This window comes from Battus philenor, unplaced genomic scaffold (genome assembly GCF_028537555.1).
Source record: "Battus philenor isolate CCGP_79_NKW_IND1 unplaced genomic scaffold, ilBatPhil1.0.hap1 SCAF_1, whole genome shotgun sequence".
NCBI lineage: Eukaryota > Metazoa > Arthropoda > Insecta > Lepidoptera > Papilionidae > Battus > Battus philenor.
The window spans coordinates 18,086,414-18,109,912 of NW_027181661.1; the positions used below are offsets into that span (position 1 = coordinate 18,086,414).

Sequence of the window (23,499 nt, forward strand, 5' to 3'; positions counted from 1 at the left end):
GAAACCGTACACCCCTTATAAAACTTTTATACGTATAATCAAACACCATGTAGCATTTTTAAAATTATTATTTAACGCATATAATTAAATATTAAATTGTTAAAGTAATTAAAATGGTAGATTTTAGACAGAGTAGTATATATATACATATAAATTTATAATAATTTAATAACAGATTTTTGTATATTAATTTATTATATATATTCAGTGGGTTACTTCCGCCTGATATATATTTTAAATTATAATACCCGGTGATAAATATTGCACATCGACTTTGGAAAGCGACAATCGGCTAATTTCGGCTTCGTAGAGAGTTATCTCTGTTGCACGAAATAAGACTGACAAAACGTCACATAGATAGTGTGAGACAGCGAGAAATTAGCCGATTGTCTCTTTCCAAAGGTCGATGTGCAATATTTATCGCCGGATATTGTAAGTTGCTATTTCTTTTTATTTATCAGTAAATTATTTACTACACTTAATCGAAATTTACTTCAAAATGAAGATGGATTTGGTAGCAATAGTTTTCTTGCAAGTTTGGTTCAGTATTGGTTATGTTTCCTCACAATGCAACTCTATCAAGCGAAATTAAACGTTGCAATTATTTTACGCAATTATTTAAGAATGTACTTTTAACACATTGTTGACCGGTCACTAGTTAGATTTTAAGGTCCAACATTTCTGACCCGCCGCGAGTAAACTCGTGATAGTTTTTTTGCATCACGTCAGTATAATACAAGCATAGTATAATACAAGTATTGTATAATACAAGTATAGTATAACACAAGTATAGTATAATACAAGTATAGTATAATACAAGTATTATATAATACAAGTATTGTATAATACAAGTATAGTATAACACAAGTATAGTATAATACAAGTATTGTATAATACAAGTATAGTATAACACAAGTATAGTATAATACAAGTATAGTATAATACAAGTATTATATAATACAAGTATTATATAATACAAGTATTGTATAATACAAGTATTGTATAATACGAGTATAGTATAATACAAGCTGTTTATCTAGCTTATAAAAGTCGTGAAATTTTTTTGTTTTATGAATTATTTAATAAATAAATAAACGGTGATGGAACGTAATGAAGAATCTTTTAATGTACACCTATCCCCCGATTTACACGGTAGAAACGTTCCTGAGAAAAACGTGTAAATCGAAAATTAAAAATTTTCAAGTCAAAACCGTGTAAATCGAAAAACTCGCAGAAATGCATGATTTTGCTATTTTACAGTTGTTATTTTTTTTTTCAATAATTTTAGGTGTACACAGAAATCAAAATAAAATGCATTGACATGTTAAAATATTTAGTATATTACGGAAAAACTGTTTTTTTTTTTAATTATATTTAAGTACAATATACATTAAACAGAAGAACAAAAAAGAAATTAGTCTCATTCTTTTTTTCGGATTCGAAGGTTCGAATCACTTTCATCACTCGAAATTATTTGTGCCGATTCAATGTTTGAAGTAGAAATATTTACATTATGAGAGATGGTAATAAAGTCGATTATTAAAACAAAAAAATTTTTTTTTTGGAAAACCGTGTAAAACGAGTACCGTGTAAATCGGGGGATAGGTGTATTACACGGATGCTTTATCTGATTGTCTTAGTGTTTATGAATCGAATTGTGGTAGCTGTGACAATGGTACTGCATCAGATGAGAGTGGCTCCAATATCAATATAGAAATATTATAGCATCAGATGGTAATGGCGATTTGAAAAAAGAGTGCATCGAACATATATGTTATACCAAACTTAAATAACTTAAATATTCCTGGTGCAACTGTTGAACTTGACGCACCGACTGACATTATGGTGATGGCTTTTGTGGTGGTGTTTTTGATATATTCGTTACGCAGACAAACGTTACCAATTTCAAATGAAAGAGTTACATAAAATTTAAGCATAAACGGTACCTCCCCAGTCAAAAATGTGTAAGAGTGAAATTTGGTACCTAAAGGATTGCATTTAAATGGTCTGAAGCGAAATGGTGTAACTCGCGTCTAGTATATTTTCAAAATTTATTTATTTTTTATAAAGTCTTTCTTATAATAAGTAAATAACTTATGCCGAATGCTTTCTCTACCAGTTAATTGTAACAGTGCAGAGATAAATAAATAAATAAAATTGAGTAAAATAACATATATATTTAAATATGTACATATACTAACATAAATATAATAAATGATAGAATTCAATTATGGTGATGATTCCGTCAGCTTTTTTTAGGTTTGAATGCACGAAGATTCTTGATCATCCCAATATGGAGGGGGAGCGTGTTCCAGAGTAGAATAGATTGAAGGAGGGAGTAAATGTCGGTACTATGGAGGGATATCTAAGTAGACGATTGCTAGAGGAACTTATTGCCCCTCCTTAACACTCAAATTGCCCACTGTGGGGCGTGGACCTCACGCTGGGAAACATAACGGAGATAGATTATCTAGTAGATTATTTTAGGTGTAATTTAATTAAAATAACCGAACCAAAAATATATTCAGTTGCCCCCTGCGGTATGAATTGAATATCGCTCTTATTACACTAGTGAATTAGGTTTAAAATCGATTTCTTTCAATACATTTACGACTAAAAATGCGTTTATTTTAGACCAGAGATCCCCAAACTTTTTTGTGTCGTAGACCCCTTGCCATTTTTTTTTCGTGTTGGGTAGACCCCCTACTTACCTGATATTGATTTCCTGTAAATTTCTAACTGTAATGTAGTTTAGTGTTAAAAACTTAAAGTATAAAAGATATTTCAATGACAACATCATATATGGGATATATATGAGATGTGTTCACTGATGCCTAGAAAAGTACAAACAATTAATGTATATAGTATCATTTATTTTTATTGAGGTTGAATTTGTTTAAGAACTTTATTAAAATATGTTTTGTTTTGTGTTTATTTCTTGCGAAGTTGAGTATATTCAAAGGTAAAATAGATTAAAAAATAAATTAATATTAAAAAGATCAAATGTTGAATGAAAGAATTTTATCTTTATCTGTATTTTGTTTTTGGCACCACTTTTTGGGGACATTTCTTTACCTCTCATCGTGTTTGGAACGCAGACATAAAGGAACCGGAAAGTAATGTCGTTTATGACGACATATTTTACAGAAAAACCGCAGATTTGTTGCCGCTCCGGCGTTGATTTTGTATACTAGATGGCAAAAGGTTGTTGATATCGTAGGTGATTATATTGTTGAATATAAATAAAAACTTGTTAAAAATGTAGTCGTGTGAATTACTTTCCGGTCCCTCTAATAGTTTAAAAAATCTAATTTACTTCACATATCTTCTTTTATGCTTCACCTTCCTTTATCTATATTCTCAGGTTACAGTTTTTTACATTATAACAGTTATTGAATCTTATATATTTTGTTATGTTGATTGTATTTTAATATTTACATTCATACTTTAAAATGTTTTGCACCATATACAGTTACTTTTGCTTACAATTCATTTTGTTTTTCGAGCAGTGTTTCTTAATGCTGGTCCCATGCCCTACGATGGGCAATTCGAAGATGGACTTTACACGAGTTTAACTGTCGCGCGGGGTGATTTAATTGTAGTGTTAGATCTTGTGTCAAAATTACGTATAGGGCTTTGTATAAAAAAGGTTAGGAAACTCTGTTCTAGAGTTTTCTTATCTTCCTATTTCCTCGAAGGCTTTACTGACAATGTTCCCTACTTTAACTCTATCTTATTTTAGTTATAAGTTTTGTTACTGTTTATTGTATACTGAATAATTTTGTTCATAAATGTTATTTGTGCATTTGATTGTATGCGTGCGATTTGAGCTAATATTCCAGGTCAAATATCAAATAGAGTCATATAGTATAGCATTTTTAGTTTAATACTGAATTGCATAATGATTGCAATGATTTCTAATTATTATGTAATTATTTTTGTTTATTTATGTTGAATTTATTGTTATATATTATTAATTTTATATAGTCTAAACGTGAAGCGTTCATATCTCTACGTGTTGTTGGCCACTACGAATTTGAGTTTGAGATTTGAATTCAAACGTTAGATACTATCACCCGCTTAATGCGTATATATTAGCAGAACTGGAAAGTAATGCCGTTTCTGTCGACATATTTAACAGAAAAACCGATTGATTTGTTACCGCTCCGGCATTGATTTGTATACTAAATGGCAAAAGGTTGTTAACGAAGGTGAATATATTGTTGAATATAAATAAAAACTTGTTAAAAATGTAGTCGTGTGAGTTTAACTTGAGAAAGCGACATTATTTTCCGGTCCCTTTAATATATCTCTTTTATTATTTTACTTTAGCGAATGTATTAAATTCGTTTTTAATTGGTGGGTAATTATTTATATGTAAATAAAAATAACAAAACTGGAAGACGTAGAATGTAGACTTTTAAGCTCAATTGTAAATAAATGTGGGAGCCTATATACAGTAGTGGACGATCCATGGAATGATATAATTGAAAACCAGCGTTTGTTGAACTCTGTTCCGCGAGGGGTCCGAGTTCTAGTGGTAAATCCAGTCTGGTCAAGCTGATCTAAGTTGGTGTTATGTTCAATAAAATCAAGACTGACCAATCCGACCTCTGTTCCGCTGTAGTCCTGGATTCCGTTGAGGTTACTTACGGGTTCTTAAATAATAAAATAAAATGATATAAAAATAAAAAAAATAAAAGAGGTCTTAAATCTATATTATGTGAACTATTCTTCAACCCTCCTTGCAGGAGGAATTTTTTAAAATTCTAATTCAGGTCTATTCTATGAAAGGAGTATTTCAACCAAATTTCAATTTGGTATATATATATATATATATTTATATGTGTGTGTGTGTATGTATGTACGTATATATATTGGACAACAAAGTTGAAGATCAATGTGTTTGATGGTTCACCAATATTTTAGTTCCTATTTAGTTTGTTTTACTAGTTATTATATATATATATATATATATACATACATGTATATATGTATGTATGTATATCAGGGAAATAAGGCAAATGTAATGCCTTTTATTCTTGAATATCTGCGTATGCGTTTTGTCGAACGCTAACCGCTGTCTTATAATTCAACATTTTGATACAAGAATACATATATAAATTTAAATTTAATTTATATTTTAATGTAATAATTATGATTTCTATTTTACTACTGTCTGATTTAAAACTTACTTTATTTAGGCCTTATAAACTAAATTACTTTAACTTAGTTTGTAAGTTATGAAGTAACTCAGGGCTTCGTGTGGATCAAATTATTCTATTTTGTTGTAGACAACGAGATAAGCTTCCGCTGTCATCTGCGCAGAAGTACATTGGACTTTAGAGATGATACAACGTATGAGTTGATACAGTTCAACGGACATTTTCGTGAGTACATACTTGTGTTTTTTTTTCGTAATATAAGAACTAAAATGCCACATATGTATGTTGTGTACATATAATATTTATTATTTTATAAGCAAAAGCTTCGTGCAAGTTCAATCAAACATATTTAAAAGAGTAGAAAAAGAAAACTCATATCCAAGCTCCTTACTATTGAAGAATTTTTTTTCACGTTTTTCCATTTTAATCAATAACAATTATCTCTTGTGTAGGTCTAAAAAAATGTCAAAAGAGACCAATTTAATATATGATTTGATATTGAAGCCACAGTACGTAAAAATATATTAAATAGGGGAGTGGGAGTGAGGGGGGGTGGAGGGGAGGTACGAAAGAATTATAGAAAAGTTAATGCATGGAATAAAAAAATAATTCCGTTGAAATATTACTTCTAGTTTTATTTGATGAACTATTTAAATATATGAGTTTTCTGAGATATAGCGCAAGAATTTATTGTAAAAGCGTACTAAAAAAATATTGTATGTGTCTACCCAGGTACAAACATGGAACATATTGATGCCGACGAAATGTCCGGATACAATCAGGATCACGAATCCAGGTTAGTCAGTTTTTTTTTTAATTGTATTTCGTGCTTGAAGAGAGGTATCTCTCATAATTTCTTTTATCACCTCCTTGTCCTATTACATGGTAGTATGTTATTTAATATCACAGTATATATTTTTAACAAGTATACCAAGAGGATAAATCATACAGTTTTATACTTATTAAACGGTTTTATTTAGTTCGACCCGTACGGAATTTATTTGGGTCAAAATTAGAAATTGAAATTTAAGCACCTTCCCATCGTTCGATTGATCTGAAATTTGGTACACACATTTAATTTAGATGACAATACAATATAATAAAATCAATAATATTATAAATCTAAGATGGCCGCCGATACAAAATGGCGGATTATATATTTTTTCTTCACCCCCTCAATATGGGTATCAAATGAAAGGGCTACGCTAGTGAAACACGATGATTATGTCAAAATTTAAAATTCAAGATGGACGCCGTTCCAATATGGCGGACTAGGTACATATTTTTCCTTTTTTAGGCTTTATCTCTATCGAATAGTAACGTAATATAGACATACATACACACCGGAATGTAATGTGGTTTCTGTCGACATATTTTACAAAGAAATGATTTGTTATCGCTTCGGCATTGAATTTGTATAGATGGCAAAAGGTTGTTGATAACGAATGTGAATATATTGTTGATTAGAAATAAAAACTTGTTGAAAATGTAGTCGTGTGAATTTAACTTGAGAAAGCGACATTACATTCCGTTCCTCCTAATATATTGATAAGCATTAGTTTGAAAGCCCTCCTCAACCTCTCTTGGGGGTGGAGTTCCTGAAAACTGTTTTAACTGAACTTTAATCATCGCGAAAGTAATCATTATCATATTATTCGATAGGCTGTCACTACAAGGTATATGCCTTACTCAAAGGTCGTCAGGATGTCAAGGCAGGTCAGTCATGCGCTGTCTACATCATCAGCGACTTCTTGCAACCTTCACTATGTTGGTTCATTTAGCACAGAGTTCCCCAAACTTTTTTGTGTCGTAGACCCCTTGCTATGTTTTTCCGTGTTGGCTAGACCCCCTACTTACCTGATATTGATTTCCTGTAAATTTCTAACTGTAGTGAAGGTTAGTGTTAAAAACTTAAAGTACACATGTTAATTTATGCGTTTATTAATTGAATCTAAATTAAAACTAATCAAAATAAAATTTTGTATCTGTTATGTAAAATATACGTTTTGATATTATAAGATTGTATGATGTAAGTAAATAGGTACTATCAGTTTATGTGTTGAGATCCACTATCGTGGACCCCCATTTTCATTTCATGGACCCCCAAATTTTTTTTCGCTGATATAGACCCCTTGCAGGTTGTCATAGACCCCTAGGGGTCGATATAGACCACTTTGGGAATCATTGATGTAGCATATGAAAAGAAAAAAAGAAAAATAATTTAAGTGCCAAGATTTATGCATCCAGAGATGTCTTGATGTGATTCAACAGGTGAAAAACTCTTATAAATATATGTCGGAACTCTATAGTTTCGTCTGGCGTTGATAGATGGCGCTAGTTGTTCGTAAGAGAGACGCCGCGCGGTAGAATCGACAACGAAACGACATACAGACATTATTTATATATATATTAAAATTATGGAGATGTTTGTTGATGAATTACGTAAATAGTCCAAAGAGCATCAGACAATTGAGTTTTTTTTTATAGCTGCCTTCATAGGCTTTTGTTTTTGGCCTGTACAAATGCTAAAGATTAGAAATAAAAATATTAAAACTCATTTCAAAATGATCAATTCATTTATTGATTTATTCACAAGGAGTGAGAGATAGGCCTCATCATATATATAAGGCGTGGGTATGGTGCGCAGAGGAGATAGGCTTTTGTTATTGGCCTGTTCAAATGCTAAAGATTAGAAATAAAAATATTAAAACTCATTTCAAAATGATCAATTCATTTATTGATTTATTCACAAGGAGTGAGAGATAGGCCTCATCATATATATAAGGCGTGGGTATGGTGCGCAGAGGAGATAGGCTTTTGTTATTGGCCTGTTCAAATGCTAAAGATTAGAAATAAAAATATTAAAACTCATTTCAAAATGATCAATTCATTTATTGATTTATTCACAAGGAGTGAGAGATAGGCCTCATCATATATATAAGGCGTGGGTATGGTGCGCAGAGGAGATAGGCTTTTGTTATTGGCCTGTTCAAATGCTAAAGATTAGAAATAAAAATATTAAAACTCATTTCAAAATGATCAATTCATTTATTGATTTATTCACAAGGAGTGAGAGATAGGCCTCATCATATATATAAGGCGTGGGTATGGTGCGCAGAGGAGATAGGCTTTTGTTATTGGCCTGTTCAAATGCTAAAGATTAGAAATAAAAATATTAAAACTCATTTCAAAATGATCAATTCATTTATTGATTTATTCACAAGGAGTGAGAGATAGGCCTCATCATATATATAAGGCGTGGGTATGGTGCGCAGAGGAGATAGGCTTTTGTTATTGGCCTGTTCAAATGCTAAAGATTAGAAATAAAAATATTAAAACTCATTTCAAAATGATCAATTCATTTATTGATTTATTCACAAGGAGTGAGAGATAGGCCTCATCATATATATAAGGCGTGGGTATGGTGCGCAGAGGAGATAGGCTTTTGTTATTGGCCTGTTCAAATGCTAAAGATTAGAAATAAAAATATTAAAACTCATTTCAAAATGATCAATTCATTTATTGATTTATTCACAAGGAGTGAGAGATAGGTCTCATCATATATATAAGGCGTGGGTATGGTGCTCAGAGGATGCTGCTGTTCATTGTTTTAAATTATTTTGGACAATGGCAACCTTATGCAATTAATGTGCAAAGCCTAGCAAAACAGTGTTAGGGATACAATTTAAATTTTGTGTGAAAATTTTCCACTAGTTACGACAGTACTAGAAAAATACATGTTATGTTTGAAACAAAGGACTTGTTGATCACGTTGCGAAACGTAACGTTGTTTTGAATGTCTGCAATATTTTGTTTAGTCTTTTGCGTGCTTAATTAGAAACTTTCGAAGTTTTACCGGCGTTCCGTAAACTTTGTTTACAGTATTATCGTGTTTTTATTGCGACGCGAATGTTTATTTACAAATTGAAACGTTGCGAAAGTTTTGTTCGACCATAACTTACGGCAATGTGCACGCTGTTATTGTTTTAACTTTACGTGGGTTTCGTAAACTTTGTTATTATTTTATATACTTGCTTAGAAGTGGATGTATATACAAAATGTATATACCTTCACTGAGATGATCTGGTCTTTTCTTGCTTATAACTATACTAAAACTAGACTTTGGTCATATGATTATTTACGCCGTGATATATATATATTAAACGGTTTTATTTTGTTCGACCCGTACAGAATTTGTTTATTTAGGTCAAAATTAGAAATTGAAATTTAAGCACCTTCCTGTGTTCAGATTGATCTGAAATTTGGTACACACATTTAATTTAGATGACAATACAATATAATAAAATCAATAACATTATAAATCTAAGATGGCCACCGATACAAAATGGCGGATTACGTATTTTTCCTTAACCCCCTCAATATGGGTATCAAATGAAAGGGCTACACTAGTAAAACACGATGATTATGTCAAAATTTAAAATTCAAGATGGACGCCGTTCCAATATGGCGGACTAGGTACATATTTTTGCACAACCACCACAATATGGGTATCAAAAAACCGTTTAACTTAAAAGTTTTTTAAATGTATTTTATTATACTTATAATCTTTCTAATTTTTTTAAGCCTCCGCTATTGGGACCTCTTCTTCCACCCCTATTTTGTTGGGAACAGAGTTTTTTTTATTTCTTAACCATTTTTTCACATGAATATTTTATTTTCGTCCTCGTCTTCCATAGTTCACAATATCTTTTTTTCTTCCTTCTATCATTTCATAATTCCATCTTCCTTTCTCAATCATTCCATTCCTTTCATCCATCCTCAAAAACTTCAGTTGTATTTTCTATTGCAGTATCACAGCTTTATTTAGTTTATTTATTTTTCTCATGTACATCATTTTACATCTTTTATTTTAATTTCAATAAATCTGTCTTAATAAGATTATATATATAATAAGACTTACAATATTTTATGTTTAAAAATCTTTCTAATTATCAATACATTTACTTTTTCGCATTATCATTTCACACTCAAAATTTATTAGATAACTATGTAGCTGTTAGTTTGTCCTTTCCATATATTCGTATTCTTTTCCTCCTCACGCCTGAAAACACTGAGTGAACAAGTTGTGCTGTGAAGTGGCAACACTCACGCTTTAACAAAACCTTCTTCCGCCCATCATTATTGGTTCAACCTTGTCACTAACTGAATCCACGCCGCGTGTGATTTTACTGTTCAACAGACAATTAAAATTACAACGAGGATCAAGATCCGCGCCGCTGTCAAGTCTCTGAGGGCCAGAATTAATATTCATATGACGAGTTCCTCGGCCCTTGGATTCCTATCTTACTATTCTCATTTTCCTGTTGTAACTGACAATGCATTTCATACCGCGTAATTTGCACAACCGCATACATAAACCGCATATAGTTCTCCTATACCGCGAAAAATATTTTTAATCCGCAATTGTGCAATGATATTATAAAATAAACACATTTTTGCTAATTTGCTTATCACGTTTGTAATTGTTGCGTACATTTCACTTTGTTATTCCATTAGACCGGAATTGCAAAACTTTGTTTGTAGTATACAATAACAGAATGTTTCGTAAAATAAAATCAACATATGAACAGAGAAACGTTTTTAAGAAATTATAAGGCTTCCCAATAGTAGATCGGTTGTTATTTTTGTATAAATTTCATGGTTAGAAATTGTTTTTGATTTTTCACAAACATACGTGCTTAGGAAAATTTTTAACACTTACCAAGATATATAAAAATTTTCGATTGTTTGATGAGAATTTTTTTAAAACTTAAAAGTAACAAGTCACAAAGAATATCTTTGGTTTAATACGTATTTCCGTTTTATAATAATTAATTTTATAACAATATATTGATGGGAGAAAGTCGATATAATTATCTCAATTTTAAAAATGCTTGAGCAGCCGCATGTACATTGTTTAAAGGGTCGCAAAGTCACGCGGATCCTTGTTTGCATATTTGTATTTTACGACATTTGAAGTGCATTTTTGTATCTAATAGATTCAGGTGTTACTTTGCGGAAGTCCATCTTAAGTAAGAAAGGGACTAATATATAGCTACTTCCGCTATGCAGCAGTAGTCGTGCAATGCGTGCGGAAAACAATGCGAAACACAACTACCACCGTTAATTCACTCAACACGTGTTGCACCCCTCCACGGAGCATCCTCAGGAGATGTTACACCAACCAGTGCCAAACACAGTGCATTTTTGTAGTTTAATGATTTATTATTAGAACGAGGAAGAATATATAAGTAAAACTAGACCCTTGCTTTGTACCCTTGGTGGTTTCTCACATCATTATTTAGCTATAGGATGCCCACTGCTGTATGTAGAACTTCGACATAGATTTCCAACAGAGCAAAGCACAATACTGCAGGTGAATGCCCAAGAGTATTATAAGATATGATTTCAAGGAAATTTTGCAGAAATATAAAAATGATTTGCCGAGTTCGATTAATTGCCCTTTAACATTTTAATTTTAATAAATATAGCAATAGCTATTTTAGCAGGTGTTCGATATTGTATCCGAACGTAACACTTTTTATTATTGTACTTGAGTGCGTGTATCGGAACGCACGGCGTCTTTCACCGGCTTCTAACAAAAGACGATCTTTTTGCATCTAAAATCTAAATAATTAAATAAAAAAAATCTAAATAATTAACTAAATGTGCTTGTTTTATATCGATACCCAACAGCAGGATTTAATTGAATGAACGTTATAAAGTTTAAATATTTTATTTATTGTTTATAGATTGCTTTTCGTTTGCACCGGCCGATTGCATACACCGCAGTTGATTCGCGATGTGTCGCTGGTGGATTCAAACCGAAGCGAGTTCACCTCGCGTCACAGTCTGGAGTGGAAGTTCCTGTTCCTGGACCACCGCGCGCCGCCCATCATCGGTTACCTGCCATTCGAGGTGTTGGGGACGTCCGGTTACGATTATTATCACTTCGATGATCTTGAAAAAGTTGTTACTTGTCATGAGGAACGTGAGTATTTTTGTATTATTCCAGTTCTAGATCTATAAAGGGCTTCAGGGTAGACAAAGGAGTAATGGAGAGTGGTATGATCGGAGTTTCGCTGAAATGGGTGACCTGCTGAAGAATCAAGATCATCGACGTAGGTCGAAGAATTGCTCGTCTCGTCGTGGCGACCACCAGCCGATAGACACAGCAAGGATAGGCCTAGGTTAGGTTAGGTTAGGTTAGGTTTTTTTTTTTTTTTTTTTTTATTGTGACCCCCGCTATTGGGGGCCTCTCGTTCCCCTATCTTAGGTGGGACAGGGACTTATTTTTCAATTTATTTTTTCACTGTTATTTTTATTTTCATACTCTTCTGTCGTTTATCACATACTCTTTCGGTCTTGTCTGTCTTTCGTGCTACATTTCTACTTTCTTTCTCGTTCGCTCTATTCGTCTGACATTCTTCCCTTTTTTTCTTTTGACATTTAATTTGTAATTTTGATTAACATTTTCTTATCATTGTAACTTATACTATAATTATCACATATTTGTTCTCTTAGCCTTTTATTTTGTTTTATCTTTTTTATAAATTGTTTGTTTTGTTTCTTTCAATCGCTTTTTTGGCGATTTCTCTGCATAGGGATATAAATGTCGTTTTGTTTTCGCCACCAATCAGGGAGGGTATTGTCTCCTCCTTGATTTGAACCCCAGACCGGCACTCGAAGCCGCGGTTAGGTTAGGTTAGGCGTTAGACGACATAGGTAGCGGGAAGTCGATGAATGCAGGCAGCGCAGGACCTGTCTAAGGTGGAGGGGGAGGCCTATACCTTGCAATGGGCGTCTACCAAGCTGCAGAACAATGAAAAACCTTTTTAATACACTTTGTGATGTTATGGGTCTCAAAGGTTATTGCAGCGTTTAAGAAATGTTTCTGGTAGTTGTGGTTTTATGCATCTCACCAAGGTTGATGACAACGTATTGACGCTGGGTGGAAGTGGTCAAGGTTCTGGAAGACTGGACTGGAGATGGCTGGATGCAGCACTATACTGGTCATCAATGTCGAACATTTTTTTTACACCCCCGCTATTGGGGGCCTCTCGTACCCCTATTTATGGTGGGACAGGGACTTTATTTGCAATTTAATTTTTCACATGATTTTTTATTTTCTCTCTCTTCTTTCATATTTTACTTTCTCTTTCGGTCTATTATCTATCTTTCATGCTACATTTCTACTTTCTTACCCTTTTGCTCTGTTCATCTATCATTCTTTCCTATTTTCTTATTACATTTTTCCATTTTCCATTTTTACTTATTTTCTATAATACATTATATATCACATTTGAGTTTTATTTTATCACATTTTATCACATTTCTTATTGTATTATTGGATTTTTTTTTGTATAACGTTTTTAACTATTTTCTTGCAACAAGCGAGGAATTCTTTCCTAGTTTCTTTTTCGCCTATCAGGGAGGCTATTGTCTCCTCCCTGATTTCAACGCCAGACCGGCACTCGAAGCCGTGCCGGAGTCCCCCGAACACGGGACACCGCGCCACAAGGTGGATCACGGTCTGGTCCACGCCCGATTCACTGAAGCACGAGAGGTCCTCCTTGAGTTTGAACCTGTGGAGGTACTCAGAGAACCCCCCGTGCCCCGTGAAGAGCTGGGCCGAGACCGCGTCCACCTCGATACTGCGGAGCACGTGGTAGGCTGAAATGGCGTCCGGGAAAAATGTCCTCGTTACTGAAGCCGTCGTTCCTTCCATATACCTCCTGTTCCATTCGTCGAGCGACTCCAATCTCAGTTGTCGCTTGACGAATGAAATGGGGCAGCTCTCATATTCAGTATGTCGAACATTAAGGGAGACCTAGTCTATTGTCCGACATTATTACGATGCGGACAGTGGCTATCGAAGGATACCCGGGTATTGAGAATTTGTCGTACCATAATACAGTACTGCAATCGCCAAATCACCCGCCAAGTATGGCGATGATGGTAGTATAGATATAGAAGCGCGATTATTAGAAATAAAGCTTCGAAGGTTCACACTGACTTGAGTAGAGTTTGATGATGAATTATTTTTCAGTGATGCAGAAAGGGGAGCTGACTTCATGCTACTACAGATTCCTGACGAAGGGTCAGCAATGGATATGGCTACAGACGCGATTCTATATATCTTATCATCAGTGGAATTCAAAGCCGGAATTTGTCGTGTGCACGCATCGTGTTGTGAGGTGAGTGGGTGGATAAGTGGGTGAAGTGTTATAAAATAAAATTTTTGTTTAACATGAGCAGAAAGTATTCTGGTTAAGTTTATTATGAGTTATATATATATTATATATTATATATATATATATATATAATATATATATATATATATATATATATATATATATATATATATATATACAGGTTAACATTTTTTCAAGACAGCTCTCACACCCCTTGTAGGTGGAAATTTTATAGAATCCTTTCTTAGCTGAATTATATTCGACGAAAGGAATATTCCTATCTAAATTATAAAACTATAACCTTCACGGTTCCAGAGATATCTTGATGAGTAAATATGTAGGCGAAAATTTCTTCTACAATACTATTGATTCTTAAAAATACATCGTCATATATATATTTACAGATACAATATATACATACATATATATATATATATACATATATATACTAGCTGATCCCGCAAACGTTGTTTTGCAAAAAAAATATTTTTAATTTTCAATTTAAAAATAAGGGTTGATCGTAGAGGGGTGAAAATTTAGGGTTGTATGTATTTTTGTATGTTGTATCATAAAAAAATAAAAACAAAAAATTTCGTCAAAAAAAAAATTAAGGGTGAACAACCCTTATCACTTAGGGGTATGAAAAATAGATAGTAGCCGATTCTCAGACCTACTGAATACGCATATTAAATTTGGTAAAAATCGGTCAAGCCGTTTCAGAGGAGTTCAAGTTCGAACACCGTGACACGAGAATTTTATATATTAGATGTTTTTTTTTCGAAGAGGTTTAAAAATACGTTTACGTATCATAGGGCCTGATGGTGGTGCCTCGTATGTCGGATTCGATCTAGGCGTCAATACCGACTGAAAACAATCGTCTTCCTTCGGTATCCCTGGTCCCCACGGCAAGGCCGCTAGGCATTACTTCGCGGGGGGGGATTTAGCCGCAGCTTCCTCTGATAAACTGGCTGTTCAGGCCAGCTTCCTCCGCCTCTGCTCTATTTTTCGCAAGTCCTTTAGCACGGTCGAACAGTACAATATTTATATATATATGTGGGTATGTGTGTGCGTGTGTATATATATTGTATTTAAGACATAATACTGGGGAGTACCGACCTGCGGTGTAAAATCAGACCAGGCCTTTTACCTCCTACCTTAATATAGAAATATACTTCTCTTCTGTTGTCGAGTTCTCTGTTTTCTTTTACATTCATCGTAAGAAACGGTACACTGGCGCCCAAGGTGGGGCCAGTATTAACAGCTAGATTTTTAATAAGGTAATATGTTATTAAATTCGACACGTCAGAAATAATGAAAATGATAGATTTAAAATATATCGAAGCAAAAAAAATATTAAATTGGAAGAAAATACGTATAGACAATGCCGTTATGATAATTGTAGTACATTATATGTAGTATATATATATATATAATATAGTACTTGTACTAAAGCGACTAACTCCATACCATTAACATCATTACATCTATAACATATAAAGTAATAAACTACATCAAATCTAAATGAAGTTATCATATGTTATTATAAATATAATATATGTTTTTATTTTTCTGTATAATTATATGTTTATATATAATTAAAAAAGTACTAAATTTATGAAATGTTGTAATACAATATTCGAACTTTAACAAGTTTTAAAAGATCCCTTCCGAAGAGAACATGTCACTTTGTAAAATACATAATTTTTAAAATTAAAAAATATTAATTCTTCACTTAAATGATAGGTATATAAATCATTAGATATACGAAACGTCATGTGTAAATTTTCATAATGAAAATACAAAGTTTGATCTTTATAAACATTTTCCTATTTGAATTTATTATTTTAATTAAGTGAAATTTCTTTTTTTATAAAGATATTATTTACAGTTCTAAATTCAAATTTGGAGAATTAAGATAAAAAACCACCCGCACTAGTATCGTGTTCTCTTTCTTACGTTGGGAAACGTTCCTTTAGATCAACAATCGTTTCCTTATAAAAGCGCCCAAAATCAAATAAACATGAGACTAAATTTAGAAAACTATTGCGTTACATTTAACCACCGTACCGCTTCTCAGGGGTTGGTCCGCGTGACGGAAGGGTGGAGGGGGGGTGTATCGGTTGCTCCATTTCGTCAGTTTTTCGTCAACGTTCGTCTGCGACGATTGTGCAATTTTTTCTCTGCCCTCAATTCGCTTTTAACTAAGGCGTAGTAAGCTTGAAAAATAATATTTGTTGTAATATACAATGTCTAGTTACACGGATGTGGCCAAGAGTACAAAACACGAGAACGCCGAACCTGAACCGATCGTGGAGTCGGAGACCAACACGGTGGACATGAAGGAGACGCCATCCGAGGACACGATGCGCACAATTTCGCCCACATACATGTCCGAAGGCGGGGATACGTATGCTACTTCTTATCATCCCCTATCTCAGGTAAATGTGATACAAGTTACAATAAGATTTCAATTTTACTTCTTTTTTTGTTGCTGCCCAAGTGGCATTTTGAAGCACCATGTTAAGTGCCAATTCTAGGATCTGTTCTAAAGGATTTAATGGAATCAGGCGTTACTTCGCGGAAGTCCATCCTAAGTAAGAAAAGGACCAATATTTAGCCACTTCCGCACATGCAGTGGTAGTCGTGCAATGAAATGCGAAAAGAGTCCGACTCTGTGTTTGGCACTAATCGGTGTAACATAGCTCCTGAAGATGCCCCGTGGAGGGGTGAAACACGTGTTGAGTGATTTGGTGGTGGCGGTTGTGTGATTCGCATTCGCATTCGGTTGGCGGGCGGTGCATTTCATTGCACGACTACCACTGCGTGTGCGGAAGTGGCTAAATATTGGTCCTTTTCTTACTGTTCTAAAGGAGGAAAGCTCGTGGACCTGGAGCGATCTTCATACATCAGTGGATTAGGAAGGTGTAGTGGTAGCGGATAGTTCACATGGCTAATCAGATAATAACTCATAATAACATTAACTCAGGGATTTATTTTCGAGATCAAATAGGGAATGAGGAGCTCAACGGATGAAATGAATAGACTGGCACAGGGGTCTTGAAGTAGAGACCACAAGAACAAATGCAGCGTATGATGCCGATCTGCAAGATGGACCGTCGATCTTATTCTTACTTGAAATCCAGGGGTTGGGAGGCTACGCCTTCCTGTGGCCGTCTGATGTTGATTAATGAATACTGTCAACAGCCGGCGTCAGTGAAGTCCGCGTCGGCTGGCAGCACGAGCGGGACGGTGACCACCGTGGGCACAGCGGCCACGACGGCCGCGTCTTGGCCGTGCACTTCCCAGATGCGCTACGCAGGAGGATCCGACACCGCTTCAGTTTCCGGCGAGTCGCGTTCCTCTCAGAGGAATAGCTCACGCGAGGTGAGTGCTTATATTTAGTCCTAATTTTTTTTAGGTTCAAGGTACCCTGCTTCCGGGGGGAGAGTAGGGCTATGTGTGATGCAGTTCCACAAAAATCCCATCAGCTGGCCCCCTTTGTGATACATCCCAACATCCCGCTGTATTATTGTTAGTTATTCTAGGCTTTTGTATTTCAAAATTTTGCTAAACGTTTAATTATAATTTGCAAAATTTTTAGCCATCATACATCTTCACATACATGCTAGGTTTTTCTCCATAAAATCATTACTAGGCAGTTGTAAATGGAGAAATAGGATCCAATAATACAATTTTTAAATACATAGTACTTTGATTATTGGAATCTCTATTTATCATCCAAGTCGTAGGGAAATATTTAATGGAATCAGGCGTTACCTCGCGGAAGTCCATCCTAAGTAAGAAAGGGACCAATATTTAGCCGGTGTAACATAACTCCTGAAGATGCCCCGTGGAGGGGTGAAACACGTGTTGAGTAATTTGGTGGTGGCGGTTGTGTGATTCGCATTGTTTGCCGCATACGCATTTATCAGCTGGCTGGCGGGCGGTGCATTTCATTGCACGACTACCACTGCATGTGCGGAAGTGGCTAAATATTGGTCCCTTTCTTTCGTAGGGAAATAGGTGAAGGTGATCATGTAACCATAGCGTGTGTATTTCTTTCGATAGCAGAAACGCGTGGCGAAATCGCGGACCCACTTTCACGGACCTTGTCATGGTAACATGATGATGTACCCGCAGACGCATAAGGGGTTGGAGCCTGCCTTGGTTCCTCAGCACGGCATCGGTGCACAATACCTGGAGCCGGCACCATACGTCGGCACTGTCAGTGTGCCTGGTGTCCTGCCGGTGCCGCTGTCCGCGTCCCTGCCCGTGATCGTGTCACCGGATCAGGTTCAGATGCAGGTGGGTTTCGCGAAGATTATCATTACCATGAGTATTTACACGTGTGAGCTTTGAGGAGTTGGATGTTATATGAATAGCAATATCATAATGTCAACCGATGGAGATTCACCTAAAGGCATATGTCTCCTTGACCATGTTGTTGGTCGACATAGTGAGAAGACATCCCACGCATACGAATTTCTTCCTTTTAACTTTTCGAGAAAAATATGTCAGTTGATCTGTGTTATTTATATATCTTTTATTATACGCTCATATAGCTCTGTCTCATGGGTGTCATCTATCCATCTCTTTCCACGAAAAACCATCATCGACCTGTGAAAACATAATATTATATAAACAATAAAAAATAATATATATTTGATATTCTTTTATGTAGCATTTTGAGAGATTGATATATACTGCTGTTATCAAAAAGTAAGATGAAATTGTCATTAAAAAACCGAAGTGCGCCACGTCTAAAAAATCAAAGATTCGTTGCTTGATCGTCGATTGGCAAATAGAGACATTACTTTGTTGGAATGTAATTTGGATCAGCTCGAGTCGAGATAGATGTTCTGTGTCAAATGCGTCAAGTGTTGGTCGATGTCATACTGCATTGGTTCTTCGCGACTTTTTTTTGCCAAAAACTCGACTCATGCAGTTCCGGAACCACCGTTTTTGCCTGATCTATTCAGCAAACTCAAAATGCTAAGACGCTGTTTTGACACGATTGAGGAGATAAAAATCGAATCTAGTATTGAAGGCTTTACAGGAAAAGACTATTCCGACTGTTTAGAATACCGGAAAATGCATTTTACAAATAAGTTCACATTACTATTTGATCACAGTATTATAAAGTTGATCTTTAATATAGATACACCTCTAAGCTCACCCGTAATATATATATATATATTTCTAATATTATTATTAAATGTGTAACAGTGATCGAAATAGGTGAAGTTATTTTTTGTAGTACCGTAATCATAATATGGATATGATTTTCGTTCGGTTTAAACATATTTTAAAATTTTTACTTAAAAAATTAGTATCTAATGGATTCAGGCGTTATTTTGCGGAAGTCCATCCTAAGTAAGAAAAGGACTAATATATAGCTACTTCCGCTATGTAGCAGAAGTCGTGCAATAAAATGCACCGCCCGTCCGCTGATAAATGCGCGTGCGGCAAACAATGCGAGACACAACTACCACTGTTAAATCACTCAACACGTGTTTCACCCCTCCACGGGGCATCTTCAGGAGTAATGTTACACCGATTACTGCCAAACACAGAGTCAAGTAAAAAAATTAGTAATGAAATGTTTTGTTATAAAAGTAAGTATAAATAGAAAGAAATAGGCTAAGTGTAAACAAAAATATAAAGCATCGAATTGTGATAAGAAAATAAAAAGTTTGACGTAAATAAATACAGTTTAAAATGTAAATAATTCTATAATAAAGCAGAAGAAATAAAAATGAACTAAATGAACAAAATATACTACCTGTAGTTATTCGTTGAAGGGAGGCAACGTGAGGCGAGGTATGAAAGGAATACAAAGAATGAAACGGAATGAAAGAAATTGTGACGAACAAAAGAGGAAAAAATAGTTGAAAGGAAGAAGATTGTGGAATAAGAAATTTAATTAAAGTAAATTATGATTGCAACAGCTATCCCTGGGTGTCCAGGACTGGGAAAGTACGAAAGGCCCCCAATAGCGGTGGCATTAAAAATAGAGTTTCCAATGTAAATTAAAAATTGCAAATGGCGACCGAATGAAATGATTTTCAAACATATCGATGTGTTAATCGATTCGACCTTTCCGAAATATCGTTATGAAAATAATATAATTTCAAGAGGCATATCCATATAATGATATATGTTTGATATCGCACCTAAATCGCCTATTACGATCGCTGGTTATCTATTATCAGTTTTTTTAAGTGAATTAATTAGATATATATGTACAGGCACTTCTTCAAATTTGAGACTTCAATTTAAGACCGAAACCGCTGTACCGCCTCTTAGGTATTGCAAGGGGGTGTCGCACATTTGTTCACATAGCCACACGGTACAATGGTTTTGGTAGCACTATAAAAATGCTCTGGAAATGTCTAGTTAATATAGTGAGAGGGCACCGAAAAAGAGTTATGTTGGACTCCTACCAGTAGAACCTGAAACTATCTTTTGACTCCATTTCTCTTAAAGACTTGAACAGAATAAAGACATACATGCGGTGGATTATCTGGAATCCGTTTAGGTTTTGATGGTGGAAGTAGATCTCCTGAATCCAGGTGTTCGACTGCTGGTGAAATGTTCCTGTATACTTTCTCTACCACCCCGCAGTCACCAATGTTTACTGCCTAAAGGTTCCAGCGCTCCTTTATATATCTTAACGTAATCCAAAGGAGGTAGAGTTTCATGAACAAAATAATAATTGTTTTTATTGTGAAAATTTGTATATGTAATATGTATACGGTATTTGACTTTTAAACGATCCCATGATAAATGAAAATCTGATTAAAAAAATATTTTTTTTCTTATATTTTTGTAGATGACGATGGCATTATATCGGCTATACGAAAATATGTGGTCATAAGTTCCCTTATCTTTTGCCGAATGCCGATTTGTTTTTAATTTTTATTCTCACTGTCACTGTCTGTCTATTCTTCCTGTTTCTGTGTTCGAAATTTGAATATTTGATTATAATTTTTTTTTATATCTATACACCATAAATTGACATATAACCTCTTTTTGGTGTATTTATAACAATTGAAATTATTGCTGTAGATTTTGATGTTTAATGCAATTGATGTTACGCTTATAAATAGGTAATATAGTATAGATTATAAATTTAAATAGAATTCTATATTCAAAACACAGATTAAATATAAAAAAAAATATCTTAATGGCGATCTTATCGTTTGCATTTAGAATGCACTCATTTTATGTTCAGTAGCAAAGTATAGCTTGTTATTGGAATGATTTACATACTTCTTTGGATTTATTTTGCTAAACGCCTGCACCCCCCACCCCTTAAAAAAAGTCAAATACCGTGTCCGATGTGATGGGGCGTTGTGATGCGAGTTGGCGACGGCGGCAGGAGCAGTTGCAGCGTAAGCACGAGGAGTTGCAGCAGATGATCGTCCGCCAGCAGGAGGAGCTCCGTCAAGTCAAGGAGCAGCTGTTACTGGCCAGGCTTGGGATATTGCAGCCCCTCATCAACGTAAGTTATAATTACTATGAAGCACATCAGTATATATAAATATATATCTAATATATAAAATTCTCGTGTCACGGTGTTCGAACTTGAACTCCTCCGAAACGGCTTGACCGATTTTTACCAAATTTTACATGCGTATTCAGTATGTCTGAGAATCGACTACTATCTATTTTTTTCATACCCCTAAGTGATAAGGGTGGTCCACCCCTAAATTTTATTTTTAATTTTTTAAACAATTTTTTTGGTTTTTATTTTATTATGATACAGCATACAAAAATACATACAAACCTAAATTTTCACCCCTCTACGATCAACCCTTATCTTACATTTGTTAATTAAAAACTTTAATTTTTTTGCAATACAACGTTTGCGGGATCAGCTAGTGTATATATATATATATATATATATATATATATATATATATGTATGTATATAATTCACTATTTACAATGTAAATGTCAAAGGACAATGACATTTGGTGCCATTTGTAAAATTTAAGGTGCGTTCACATTATGACATTACTTTTGCGCCACCTCTTATAAGATTATATTAGTAAACTAGATATAATAATAAAGTTGTTCATTTATATGAATGCAAAAATGTAAAAAAAAGTTTAATTAATTTTTGTTTCGTGAATTATTGTAAAATTAATTATTGATAATAATACGACTTAAAAAGGGTGTTGTAAAAATGAATTTATAAGTTGAAAAACTTTAATTGAAGTAACAACTTTGTGCAATATTTGCTTATATTTAGAACGACGTTGTATTATTGTATATACAACAAAAAATTAGTTTTTTAATATTATTTGGATTCTCTAATAGATTCTTTAAATTATTTATATCTTGATGGTAAAGAATTAGATACACAATCCGTGTTACGGCAATTTTTAAAGATTATCCATTCAGGCCGCGTGGAGCGTATACCCATAATAAAAATTAAAAAAAGTTTTTTAAAGATGGTTTACACTTTTTCAATACTGCAAAGTTATGATTAGCAGTAATTTGTCATTATTATTTTACGCGCATATGTGAAGTTATTGAGCCAACAATTCATATGTTTAAGAATACTTTGTTTTTCAATGAGAACTGCAAATGTCCTGAACGGAATCTGCAGCGGGGGTTGTATATTCCTCATGGCATGGAATGTGTACACTTTTACATGATACTTTAAATTTAATTTCGTAAATTACAATTAAAATAATTGATTATTAAATTTTAAGGTTCCTGGACCATACGTCACGGCAGAAGAGGTACAGCAAAATCAGCGAATGCCGGCACAGATTATATACGACAGTGGGCAAACACGTGCCATATCATCATATCCTCAGCAGCATCCGCCACCGTCCGCTGGTCATCATCAGCATATGCCCCAGTAAATTGCATCCATGTGGTATGTGGAGACGTTTCTAATTTCCAGGATTCAACAAGCATAAGCTAACCTGGTCATATATGCCAATAGTCACCTGTGATAGATTTTCATCACCAGCGGTGAATTTATCCAGGGTTTTGTAAAACGAAATTCTGTAGTCCATCACACTTTTAAACATCTTGTAATATAGCTCTGTTTATATACACCAATTTTCATGTATGCAGGCTTTACGAAAATGTCTGGCGTGATTGAAAAAAATTAAAATTTA

The 23,499-nt window shown here is 34.3% G+C and overlaps 1 protein-coding gene across 1 annotated transcript in view; it reads left to right on the top strand.

Annotated features, from left to right (window-relative positions):
• Clk (circadian locomoter output cycles kaput protein Clock) overlaps nt 1–23,499 on the top strand; it is a 29,527-nt gene extending 6,028 nt beyond the window's left edge. Inside the window, exons 5-13 of the mRNA XM_068764607.1 lie at nt 5,295–5,390; nt 5,898–5,961; nt 11,918–12,156; nt 14,215–14,362; nt 16,614–16,797; nt 17,564–17,743; nt 18,431–18,660; nt 21,725–21,863; nt 23,083–23,499. Coding sequence (XP_068620708.1) covers nt 5,295–5,390; nt 5,898–5,961; nt 11,918–12,156; nt 14,215–14,362; nt 16,614–16,797; nt 17,564–17,743; nt 18,431–18,660; nt 21,725–21,863; nt 23,083–23,238 — 1,436 coding nt within the window. The 3' untranslated portion in view covers nt 23,239–23,499. The remainder of the gene's footprint in view (nt 1–5,294; nt 5,391–5,897; nt 5,962–11,917; nt 12,157–14,214; nt 14,363–16,613; nt 16,798–17,563; nt 17,744–18,430; nt 18,661–21,724; nt 21,864–23,082) is intronic.